The sequence below is a fragment of the Anthonomus grandis genome, chromosome 4 (genome assembly GCF_022605725.1).
Source record: "Anthonomus grandis grandis chromosome 4, icAntGran1.3, whole genome shotgun sequence".
Classification (NCBI taxonomy): Eukaryota; Metazoa; Arthropoda; class Insecta; order Coleoptera; family Curculionidae; genus Anthonomus; species Anthonomus grandis.
The window spans coordinates 7778966-7791428 of record NC_065549.1 but is presented as its reverse complement, the minus strand read 5'-3'; the positions used below and the strand labels follow the sequence as shown (position 1 = coordinate 7791428).

Sequence of the window (12463 nt, the reverse complement as noted above, 5' to 3'; positions counted from 1 at the left end):
TTATCACAAATTTTTTTGATACAACCAACACTTTTTGTTCCGATAACAAAATAGTTATTATTTAATACGGTTAAAATATAAATAGCGGGATTCGGGACAACAAAACAAACCTCCAGTTTTTAATTGGCCGACGTTTCGACGTTGTTTACTTTTCGTCTTTATCAAGGCTAAAAGTGAAAAAACTTTTTTACTTTTTTGGTTTCATTAACAATAAATTATTTAACAGATATTATGGAGTGAAGACAACAAAAAATTCAAATCATTAAAACATTTTGTAACTAAATAGATGGGAAGCTCAGGGTAATTTTCGGTCATATTTTAGTTTAATTTAGTTAAAATAAATAAAGAAAATACATACATATAACCATAGAAAAAAACAGCATACTAAAAAGTTGAGTGTTAAACATTGTATTGTTGTATATCTGTTTTTTTTTATATGGTTATATGTATGTATTTTCTTTATTTAAATTAAACTAAAATATAATTGAAAATTACCCTGAGCCTCCCATCTATTTAGTTATTATGTATTCTCTTCTTTTTTTAAGTACAAAATGTTTTGATGATTTTAATTTTTTTAAATTTTTTGTTGCCTTCACTAACTCCATATCTGTTAAATAATTTATTATTAATGAAACCAACAAAGCAAATAAGTGTCTTCTTTTTTAGCCTTGATAAAAACGAAAAATAAAGAACGTCGAAACCTCGCCTAATTAAAAACTAGAGGTTTGATTTGTTGTCCTTAATGCCGCTATTTATATTTTAACCATATTATTGAGGGACACTATACTCTGTCATCATGCATTATACATTGATTTCCGCACCCAACACTTTCCTTTTCTTCTTTCCTTCTTTGGCCAGGCATGTATACTATTAAAAAAAAACTGAATCCAAAAGAATGATCCTCGAGGAGATTAAAATATATCCTGTCCAAAAAAAACCTGAAATAAATATGAAATTTTTCTCCATCCTTATGTACTTGACTAAGACAATAATTTCTGTTTGTTTTGTCCTCAGGACCTCGTCCGGTAAACGAGAACTGACAGCGCTGGGTGCAGCGTCGAGCAGTAGTACCGCGAGCAGTAGCGCGGGCGGTAACCGCAGACAAGGCACGGTTCACGCGCCTGCGCCACCAGTCGCGAGCGTGTCCGAGTCCTCCGTATCCGAGCAGCAGCAGCAGCTTCCTCCGACCGGGTTAAGGCAGCCTCGACTCACGCGCAGCGGGGCTTTGTTGAGAAGGAGCACTAGGAGCGCTAAAGGTAAGAAAACCTAATTAAAAACGGATTATTATTATTTATTATTGGTATGATAAGTTATGTATTGTAGAGTGCAGAACATCATTTATTTATTTGAAGTCGAAGAAGTAGTCCATTCTTGCAGTGGAGTTAACGGATCAATGGGTAACTAAAAATACTTCGGTCATCCTCCACTAAATTTATTTAAAATATTAATCCTACATGCTTCGGACATATAAACAGGGATACTATAAAAGAACCAAGGAAACTTATAAGATATAGATTCAAATTGTTAAAATACAAAAGGTATTAAAACTACTTACACAATGTTGTATTTACACAAATTAAATTGTTGTCGTCAACGCCCAATTATTTGTTAATTAATTAAGCTTTTTATCATATTGTGGATGCCATTTTTATTGAATTTTAGCTGTTTTAAGCTTTTAACCTTGTCTGAGGCACTAGATCTGTAAGATGTATTGAAGGAACCCCTTAATTTCTCTAAATAATTTTAATCCCTTTTGTATTTTAACAATTTGAATCTATATCTAGAGTTTCCTTGGTTCTTTTATAGTATCCCGATGATGGACATGTTATATGTCCGAAACATGTAGGATTAATATTTTAAATAAGTTTAGTGGAGGGTGACCGAAGTATCTTTAGTTACCCATTGATTTATTTATTTATTTTATACTCTTAGAAGCATAATTAATTGTAATTATTTAAATAGACTAACCGAGCTAAAAATAATAAAATAAATTATTAAAATTTGGATGCAAATGTTCATATACAAATATTAAACATTACAGGATGTCCGAGACAAATTGGTCCACCCTGAAAGTCTTGAAAAATAAATTGTTTGGCCAAAAACGACCGAACACGTCAAATTTAATATTGAGGAGAAATTATTATTGTGACTGAAATTGAATTTCTCTGACAATTTTTTTTAAATGGGAATATAGGTCGAGGGATATCTAATTTTATTCTCTACATAGCCCTATTTTTATTTTTTTTATTTTATCAATTCGTTATCAAGAAATATAAGTAAATGTGGATAAAAAAATAACCCTTATATTAAATGATTTAATTCCATTTGTTCATAATCACAATACTAGAAACATACATCTATTTAAAATTCCAGGTCATCGAACAGCAAATTTTCAGTAGTCTTTTCTATATGGAATAATCTTTCAATAAATACTAAAAATACGTCAGAAAAGAATTTTGCAAAATATATAAAAGAGTTTTTGTTAGAATCACAATAAAACGCTAAAGTCTTTAAAATCAAAATACAAGTTTTTAAAATGCTATAATATATACATATACTTAAAAACCTCTCAGTGTTCCTGAAGGACCTCTCGGATGTCGCGGATCAGTCCTCCCTTGTCTGTCGGGGTATCACTAAGCCAGTTTCGACCTTTTGCGCACCATACATGTGACTTTTTATTTTGTTTCTTTTTCTTTATGAATACAATTTTTTTTACCAGATATTTTTTTAGCCTTTCGTTCTGTTAAGTTTCTAAGTTTATTAAATGTTAAGTATTAGTAGTAATAGTAGGGTTGTATCACTCCTGGCATGCTTAATGCTAGGTGTCAACGGTTTTAAAAATCGCGATACCATCCTTTTTGTCTAAAGAAAACTATGTGATTCTTCTGCAATTAGCTTTTAGTTAGAATTGTTTTCTCCTTTTTATAGGCAAATAAAGTATTTTGAATTTGAAATGAAAAAAATAATAAGTATCTAACACCTATTTTATTAAATTGTGAAAATGATCTCCGTAGACCTCCATATAAAAATGCAATTGTTGTTCAAAACGTCTGCGCACATTAGCGAACATTTCGGGCGTTATAACTGACATTCGTTAACAATTATATTTCGAAGATTTTTAAGAAAGTCAGGCTTTGTGGTCTTTAGATGACCTCATATAGATGACATACCTCATTTAGATGACCTCAATTACGTAAATAATGCAGAATAACAAAAGAAAAACAATTTAAAGCTAATAATTATAAAAAATTTATCTTCTTTCGCACAGGCATTCCTGGAATAAGAATTCGAATATCTTGACTTTCACTAAATGAATTTCTTCAAAAAAGATTAAAGGAGTCTTCAGGGTCTCCAAAATATCAATAATTACAAAATATTGACTACTAAAACTTAAGATAATGATAAAAAAAAATTTTTTTCTTAAAGGCACCACTGAAATACAAAATTTTATATTTTGACTTTTAGGGAATGGATTTAGGTAAAGTCTCTCAGAAATCAATAATTGCTAAATATTTACTACTAGAACTTAAAATATTGACCTTTCATTAACAAACAAATTATTTGTTTTTTGCAGGAGCTCCTAGAATACAAGTTTTAGTATCTTGACTTTGATTAAATTGATTTTAGTAATTTCTTCAAGAAACATTAAAATAATCTTCAGATACTACAAACAATGAATAATTACTATTGAAACTTAAGATATTGACGTGCAAATTGTGAAAATGATCTCCGTAGACCTCCATATAAAAATGCAATTGTTGTTCAAAACGTCTGCGCACATTAGCGAACATTTCGGGCGTTATAACTGACATTCGTTAACAATTATATTTCGAAGATTTTTAAGAAAGTCAGGCTTTGTGGTCTTTAGATGACCTCATATAGATGACATACCTCATTTAGATGACCTCAATTACGTAAATAATGCAGAATAACAAAAGAAAAACAATTTAAAGCTAATAATTATAAAAAATTTATCTTCTTTCGCACAGGCATTCCTGGAATAAGAATTCGAATATCTTGACTTTCACTAAATGAATTTCTTCAAAAAAGATTAAAGGAGTCTTCAGGGTCTCCAAAATATCAATAATTACAAAATATTGACTACTAAAACTTAAGATAATGATAAAAAAAATTTTTTTTCTTAAAGGCACCACTGAAATACAAAATTTTATATTTTGACTTTTAGGGAATGGATTTAGGTAAAGTCTCTCAGAAATCAATAATTGCTAAATATTTACTACTAGAACTTAAAATATTGACCTTTCATTAACAAACAAATTATTTGTTTTTTGCAGGAGCTCCTAGAATACAAGTTTTAGTATCTTGACTTTGATTAAATTGATTTTAGTAATTTCTTCAAGAAACATTAAAATAATCTTCAGATACTACAAACAATGAATAATTACTATTGAAACTTAAGATATTGACGTGTTATCACGGGACAATTTATATTATTTCTTACATGCACGCTTAGAATAAAAAATTCAATATCTTGACTTTCATTAAATGGATTTTAGTAATTTATCTAAAAAAAAAAACATTAAAACAATCTAATTATTGCAAAATGTTGACTAATTAAATTTAAGATACTTACGAGCCAATAAGAGACAAATTATTTTGTTTTTTACAGGCACTCGTGGATAAAAATTCCAATATCTTGACTCGCATTCATTGGATTTTAAAAAATTCTTCAAAAAACAGTGAAAGACTACTAAAACTTGAAGAATATCATTAAACTAGCAAAGGGTCAGCAAAAAAACTACAAATTCGAAAAAACAGACAGAACAGAAACACGTGGTTTATTTTGTTTATATCAGTACTACACTCCATTTTCGCACTCAAGTTTGAAAACCACATCATTATTAGGGATTAATTAGAATGCTTTTAATTAGAAATGCTAAATAAAACTGAGCTTGTCATCAAAGGATATTCTTATAAATCAGACCACATCAGTTCATTTATTTTTACAATTACCCAAGAAGTAGTCACGCACATACCATTTCTCAGCAATTCTATTTGCTTTACGTTATGTTCAAAAACTGCAAATTTCTACTGTCCCATTCAGCAAATCTTGAATCTAGGCAGTAACGCAAGTAACTAGTAGTAAATATATGTTTTTCAACTTGAAACCCAAATGGATTCTTTATACATTATTAAAGGAGCTATAGTGGCGCCTCCGTGCGACACATAGCGTCACTAGCTATCGAAAACGTGATATGTAGCTTGCAATTTGAAATGGAACAAATCGGAAGATCCCTATAAAGATTGCATTTAATCGTAATATGTAATGGAAGGATTGAAATTGGAATATTTCTACAGAAACTAGGTTGGTTCCAGTAAAATTTGTAAGTTTTTTTTTAATTATAAGCATTATTAAGTATGTGATATTCACTACAGTTTCAGTTATACTAAACAAGTCTTTTCTCAGTCCATATTCGGCGATAATGGATTCAAAATAAAATGTGTTATGAATATTTTTGATGAATTGGAAATTATTTGGAACATACTCGAAATATGCTTAAAAAACATAAATTCATAGAAATATTTTAGAGAGTATTCTTTATACAAACTAAGTAAAAAATAATACAGAAAAAAAATATCTTCTTTTTCACAGGCATTCCTGGAATAAGAATTCGAATATCTTGACTGTCACTGAATGAATTTCTTCAAAAAAGATTCTTCAGGATCTCCAAAAAATTAATAATTGCGAAATATTGAATACTAGAACTTAAGATAATGACGTTCCATTAAGGAAAAAATTATTTTGTTTCTTATAGGCACCTCTGAAATAAAAATTTCAATATTTTGACTTTTAGGGAATGGATTTAGGTAAAATTTTTTAGTAAATGCGAAATGTTGGCTACTAGAACTTAAAATATTGACCTTCCATTAACAAGCAAATTATTTTGTTTTTTGCAGGAACTCCTAGAATAAGAGTTCTAATATCTTGACTTTTATTAAATGGATTTTAGTAATTTCTTCAAGAAACATTAAAATAATCTTCAGATACTACAAACAATGAATTATTACTATTGAAACTTAAGATATTGACGTGCCATTACGAGACAAATTATATTATTTCTTACAGGCACGCCTAGAATAAAAAATCCAATATCTTGACTCGCATTGATTGGATTTTAAAAATTTCTTTAAAAAACAGTGAAAGGGTTTCAGAGTCTTCCAAAAAACAATAAAAATCAAAAATCTGACCACATACATCAGTTAATTTATTTTGACAATTACCTAAGAAGTAGTCACGCACATACCATTTCTCAGCACTTCTATTTGCTTTTCGCTATGTTTAAAAACTGCGAATTTCTACTGTCCCATTCAGCAAATCTTGAATCTAGACAGTAAGTGGTAGATATATGTTTAAAAAAAAATAAAAATATGAATGTATTTAAGTAAGTTACCAACTAGAAACCTTACTTGAGAATTTGAGTAGAACATGCATTGGAGAAATCAATAAAGATAGCATCAACATCTCCAACGCATGTCTGGTATGATAAGAAGTTAGTTATCACTGAACGGTTTTTTGACAATGGTCTCAGTATCCCTTAAAGGAAAAATTGTATGGCTCAGTAATAATAGTCTGAAAAGCTTAGATCTTTGTCTGTAGTTAGTAATTTGAAATTCATCATCTCTGTTTTTGTCAATAGTCAAAGTAATAAATAATAGCTTTTAGAAATTTGGAGAAATGCCAAACTTAAAAAGAAACGTTTTAAATATTGCGAAATAGATTCATTGATGATAGTAGAAAAAAAAAACAGTTTATTAGGCGATGAAAGCCTACATGGATACTACTACTTTATGAAGTTTGTGGAACAAAAATAGTTCATTATATAGGGTTTTGTCAATTAAAAAAAACAATTTTCATTCTTTTTTTATCTCATAATTAAAGAGAAAAACTTTTCCGCTCTCAAATAATAAACAAAGCACCTAATGGGTCAATAAACTACAAAAAAATCTATCGTATCTGTTTACCTTTGGGGCGTCGTAAAATTGTTCTTTCTTTAAAGGTTATTGACTGCCCACAGTCGCTAAACGAGATGTAAACCAGCTGGGCGTATTTTGCAAGAAGACTCGCCCTAAAAATTTATAATTAAATTCATTTAACAAGACATAATTAGAAATTAAAAAGTTATGGCTATAAAGCTTATCTGAAAAACACCTGGTAAGGGTCATAAAAATGCAAATTACTGTTACGGTCTAGTTTTAAAAGCGTTATTCGTTATTAATTTACGCAAATAAATTCTTAACGACACAAGAATAATAAAAGTTCCTTCGATTAATACGTCCTTCAGCGGTTCATCATCATATATAAAATGACGTAGTAACAAAGAAAACACATCTTCTAAGAAAAGACATGTTTAATAATTGTTTACCTTTTTAATTATCGCTAATCATGCCTCCCGGTTACACCAACCACAATAGCACATTCTAATCTTATCAGTCCAGTTAAATGGTAATTAACATAATAAGTAGCAGTGATCGTAATTTAATCAAAATTCGCAGTTCGATTTACCGTGCCGCGCTTATTGAATGATGCATTCGAATCGTCGTTTTCGGATGATTATTCATTAGCCCCTTTATTCTTTGTTTATTCCAAATTTATACGTTTATGTCTGCATATGTATGTTGCACGGCTGTGCCAACTTATACAGTACAAAGTATTCACCGTGGTGGACGTTTGTAGGTGAATTAAAGCCGGAGTTTTTTGTTTTGATTGTGAGTAGTGGAGTGTTTTTTTACATTAACTGTATACAAAAAAAAGTGACATAATTTCTAAACAAGAGATAAGAATAAGTTTGCCAGAGATAACTGGAAAATCTTCATATTTACATATTTTCACGGTTGTGTTAGTCGATCTTGTGGAAAATGCCGCATTATTTGTGATAAGACCAGGATATTTTTTTGACCCCATTGTTGCAGTTACAGATTAATTTTTTTAAGACGCTGATGCAAGTGTCGTTTAATATAACAAAATATGTCACACCAGTCAGATCAAAATGTTTGCACATGTACCGCATTTACATAAATTTCTTTATACTTTAGAACTTTGATACTTGTCTTAATTTGTAAGTGATTTTCCATATTTTTTATGTAAAATCTTTTATAATAACCTATTCAGTCAAATAAACAATAACATTATTCAAAAATCATATTGTGATGTGGTATCAGACATCACATACACCAGTTTGTTTGTTTTAAACGTTTATATAGCATTTTAACACATTAACATTATCATTTTAATGAAATATTATTAAATATAAGTAATTGAATACGCTGTTAAAATGATCTGGTCAGTAATTTAAAAAGAGTAAAAAAAGTTTAATGGTTAAATTCCTTTATGCCCAGTTGAGCCTAAAATAACTTAAACAATCATAATGAACTAGTTTTTAGTATGTAATTGTATCAACTACATTTCCTGGCCTTACATACTCAACGCTGCTCTTCATATTGTTGGCGATTTAATTTTGACTAATATTTGGCAGATGGGTTACATCAGCCCAGAACACAAATATTACAGACTATACAAAAGGTACACCATCCAAACGCACAGTGGAACAGCTCAATATAAAATCAGAGACATACAGAACAAAATTATGTTTATTTTTTTACCATTTAACTTGCATTAAAATTAATAGCAATCACCTATATTTTAAACCTATATTCTAAACACCATTATTTTTTTCGTAATGAAACTTTAGTGTATTGGTATCGTAATACAGCAAGCTTTTGCTTTAAGTGTCAGCTATTACGAATTTTAATATTTTTTAAGTGGGCTCTGAATAAATAATAAAATATAAAAAAATTATTTGTAAGATCTCTTTTTGTATCAGTGAGTATTGAGCTACCATTAAATGTAGATTATGCCCAAATGAAGTCCAACATATGTAGTTTTCACAACTTAATAATAAATAATAAATAAATAATAAAAAAGTATATTTCAAAAAAAAAATAAAGACATTACAAAGTAACAATTAAACAGGTAAATGAAATAAACAGATAAGACAGTGAAGCAACATAGACGCCGCTTGTTAGTGTTTTAGTAGTTGTATCCAGTTATAATAAGAGTCTATTTAGGGTTATAAAGTCAATTCCAGGTTCACGACACAATCAGATATAAGTCACTAATCGATTCCTTTGCACAAAACAAATTTTTGTTGCCTATTACCTGAATAAGCTATACCTACCTAACATTTAAGTACCTACTCTTATTTTTTTAAATACCCATGATCTTTAGAAAAAAAACATGAATATCTTCTCTGCTTTTTTGGAATAGCCACATTTTTTATTTATATCGGAATGTCTTATCATAAAGAACATCTTTTAAGTCATTAGGCAAGGCAATAACGAATCTTGACGCCGAATACGTTTTGGATTTGTGCCGAATACTTTTTTGGTTTTAATAAATTTACATTTATTAAAACCAAAAAGTTTATGTATCTCTTGATTAAAATCATTCATTTATTTATAAAGATGGAAGGCATTACTCTTTCGTATTTCATATAGTATTTTGTAGAATAAAAATTTATTTATTTTTATTTAACACATATGGGACTTTTTGCTTGAAATATTTATCGTGGAACTCTCTCTAAAATAATAAAAAAATATAAAGACAGAGGTACAGTGAAACCTGCCTTTAAAAGTGGACGCCCGCGGAAAACTTGAGTAAATACTGATCGCATAATAAAGCGTATTTCCACAGCTAACCTCAGAAAATCAGCAAAACAAATTCATAATCAGCTTATTCATGATCATCAGTTAACCATTGACATTTCATTGACAATCATTGGTAGATCATGGATTATTAGGACGTCGTCCCGTATTTAATTTCTCGAGCAAATCGACTACAACGTATCAAATTTGCTAGAGAGAACCTTTCTTGCACCACAGAAAAATGGAATACAGTGTTATTTAATGACGAAAGTAAATTTTGCTTTTCGGTACTGACGGGATTAAATTTGTGAGGCGCCTAGTCGAAAAAAAAGTGATCCAAAATACCAGTTGCCAACAGTGAAACATGGAGGAGGTGGAATTATAGTATGGGGTTGTTTTTCCAGGTCCGAGCCGGGTCCAATTGTTCGCATAGATCAAAAAATGGACCAATATGGTTATATGCAAATCCTAAAGAGTCATATACTGAGGAAAATATGCCTCTAAAATGGCAATTCCAAGAAGACAACGACCCAAAACATACTGCACGATTGGTAAAAAGTTAATTTCAAGAAAATAACGTGAATGTTATGGAATAGGCGCCACAGTCTCCTGATATCAACGCAATAGAAAGCCTCTTGGATCAAGTATGTAGAAAGAGATATCAGGGATTTATTTAATGCAATAAAATTGGAATAGGAAAAACTTTATGTGGAAAAAATGTGCCAAATTAGTAAACTCTATGCAAAATAGATGTAGTCCTGTATTAAGAGCAAAAAGCCGTGGTACTAAATTTTATATATTTTTGTTTTGTTTCCAAACTTATGTGGTACCAATATTTTAGAATTTCTAAATAATATGTTTTAACAAGTAATCTAATTTATTTTGGGTATTTTTTTTGTTATTTAAAATGTTAAGTAATATACCATCTTGTTGAATAAGATTTGGTTACTCATTTGCTATGACATTAAAGGTCAATTTAGATTTTATTACACCCCTTAGATTTTTCTAAAGTTTTGTGGAGTACTGTAGGTGCTTAGTGAAACTGTATCTAATGTTTGATTATTTTTAAGAAAATAATCATTAAGCATTTTGTAAATTTTGATACTGTATAAAAGAATATACAAATAAAGAAACTAAAACAAAATAATTTTTCAGGTCAAGGTACGTCAACAACGGGTTCGTGCGCCAGCTCGAGCAGCGGCGGAGGGGGCGCGGGGACGACGAGCGGCGGGCGACGTGTCGCGGCCGGGGGCGGCAGCTCAGCGGCGTGCAGGACCTCGAAGAGCGGCTCCGCCCCGCCTCCGACTCACGTCCATCCCCCGCCACCGTCTTTGCTGCCAGTGCCGCTTAACGCGGCTGCCGCCCGCGCCATGGCGGCCGATCAACCGCAGGCCGATTTACCCAATAGCGGATTACAAATGCGTAAGTTTGCAAAACATGATTTTTGGTTATTTTTTGAAATATTTGGGAATTGGGAACTCTTTAAGGTTTGAAAAACGGAAATTAGGGTCAAAACATTTGCTTGAAATTAAACCAGAAATAGAAATGGAATATATTCTAGACTGTTCAACTTATTGTTTTATTCCAGGCACTTGAACCAAATTTTAAATTGATTTCTAGAAATTTACAGTCAGTTTTTTGGTTACTATGTTGATATAACATTTATCTTTTATTTATTAACAACAATGTTTACTATAACATTGATTCTAGAAAATTGAAGCAATTTACCTATCTTCGTGGTACGGATTTTAAACCACTTCTTCTATATTCCGGACTGTTTGACTTATTTTCTGATTTACTCCAGGCGCTTCAAGCTTATTTTAAATTGATTGCCAGGAATTTACAGTCAGTCCTTGTATATGCGTAGTATATGCTTGAGACTGTTGTTCTATGTTGCTAGCATACATTTGAGAAACTTGAAGTAATTTAGGTTGTAACGGTTTTCTGCCCATACGCAAATTAATTTACGTTCAATACAATAAAAGTCCCTCTAACTGGTATTTGTCGACTCCTCAATCTTTGCTGTGTTGGCTCGGGCGCCACTCTAAGTAAATTAAAGAAGTTTAGAGTCCTCTGTAGTAATTAATAAAGTAATTCTGTCTTAAAAAGCTTAAAGCACCTTATTTTATAACAAAGTTTTATAGATAACTGTGACAGATTTATAAAATATTTTTATAATGCAGTAAGTAATTTGGTATAAAGCACTTATAAAACAATCTTATATAACTATATTGTGTTTTTTTGTCTACGAAATTGTTGTTTAAAAAGGTTATATAACTTTTTGAAGACTAACCTTGAAAATTAATTTAGAATATCTAGTTAGAATAGCTTCTTTTTTTTTGCAAATCAATACTTATTTATAAAAGTACAATTCTTTTCAAAATGGTTAGTATTTCATCTTGGAAAAACATAAAACATCAGAGAATTTAAAAGGAAAGAGAAATATTTTAAAAACTATATCATTGCAAATTATTTATTCTAATTAAAATATTAGTGAGGCAATTAGATCGCCATTTTCATCAGAGCTGACATATCACGTATATCGATGATGAAGTGAAAGTTATAAATATTGATAATAAGGTTAACAAGCTTAATTCAGAGAGAGAGACCAGTAATGAGCTAAGGATGTCTCTTATGTCTTATTTCTTATAGGCACTCCTGGAATAAGAGTTTCAATATCTTGACTTTTAGTGCATCGATTTTAGTCATTTCTTTAAAAAAGTTAAAAAAGGCTTTAGAGTAGTTTATAAATCAATAATATTTAAATTTTGTCTACGAGAACCCAAGATATTTATTTATT

At 30.2% G+C, this 12463-nt stretch overlaps 1 protein-coding gene across 7 annotated transcripts in view; it reads left to right on the top strand.

Moving 5' to 3' along the window:
• LOC126735770 (E3 ubiquitin-protein ligase TRIP12) overlaps positions 1-12463 on the top strand; it is an 87031-nt gene that overhangs the window by 21187 nt on the left and 53381 nt on the right. For 6 of the 7 annotated variants that reach the window (XM_050439873.1, XM_050439874.1, XM_050439871.1 and 3 more), the window contains exons 5-6: positions 1015-1256; positions 10819-11085. In XM_050439873.1, coding sequence (XP_050295830.1) covers positions 1015-1256; positions 10819-11085 — 509 coding nt within the window. Of the gene's footprint in view, positions 1-1014; positions 1257-7572; positions 7729-10818; positions 11086-12463 lie in introns of those variants that run through there. The other variant, XM_050439876.1, reaches the window with a different exon arrangement.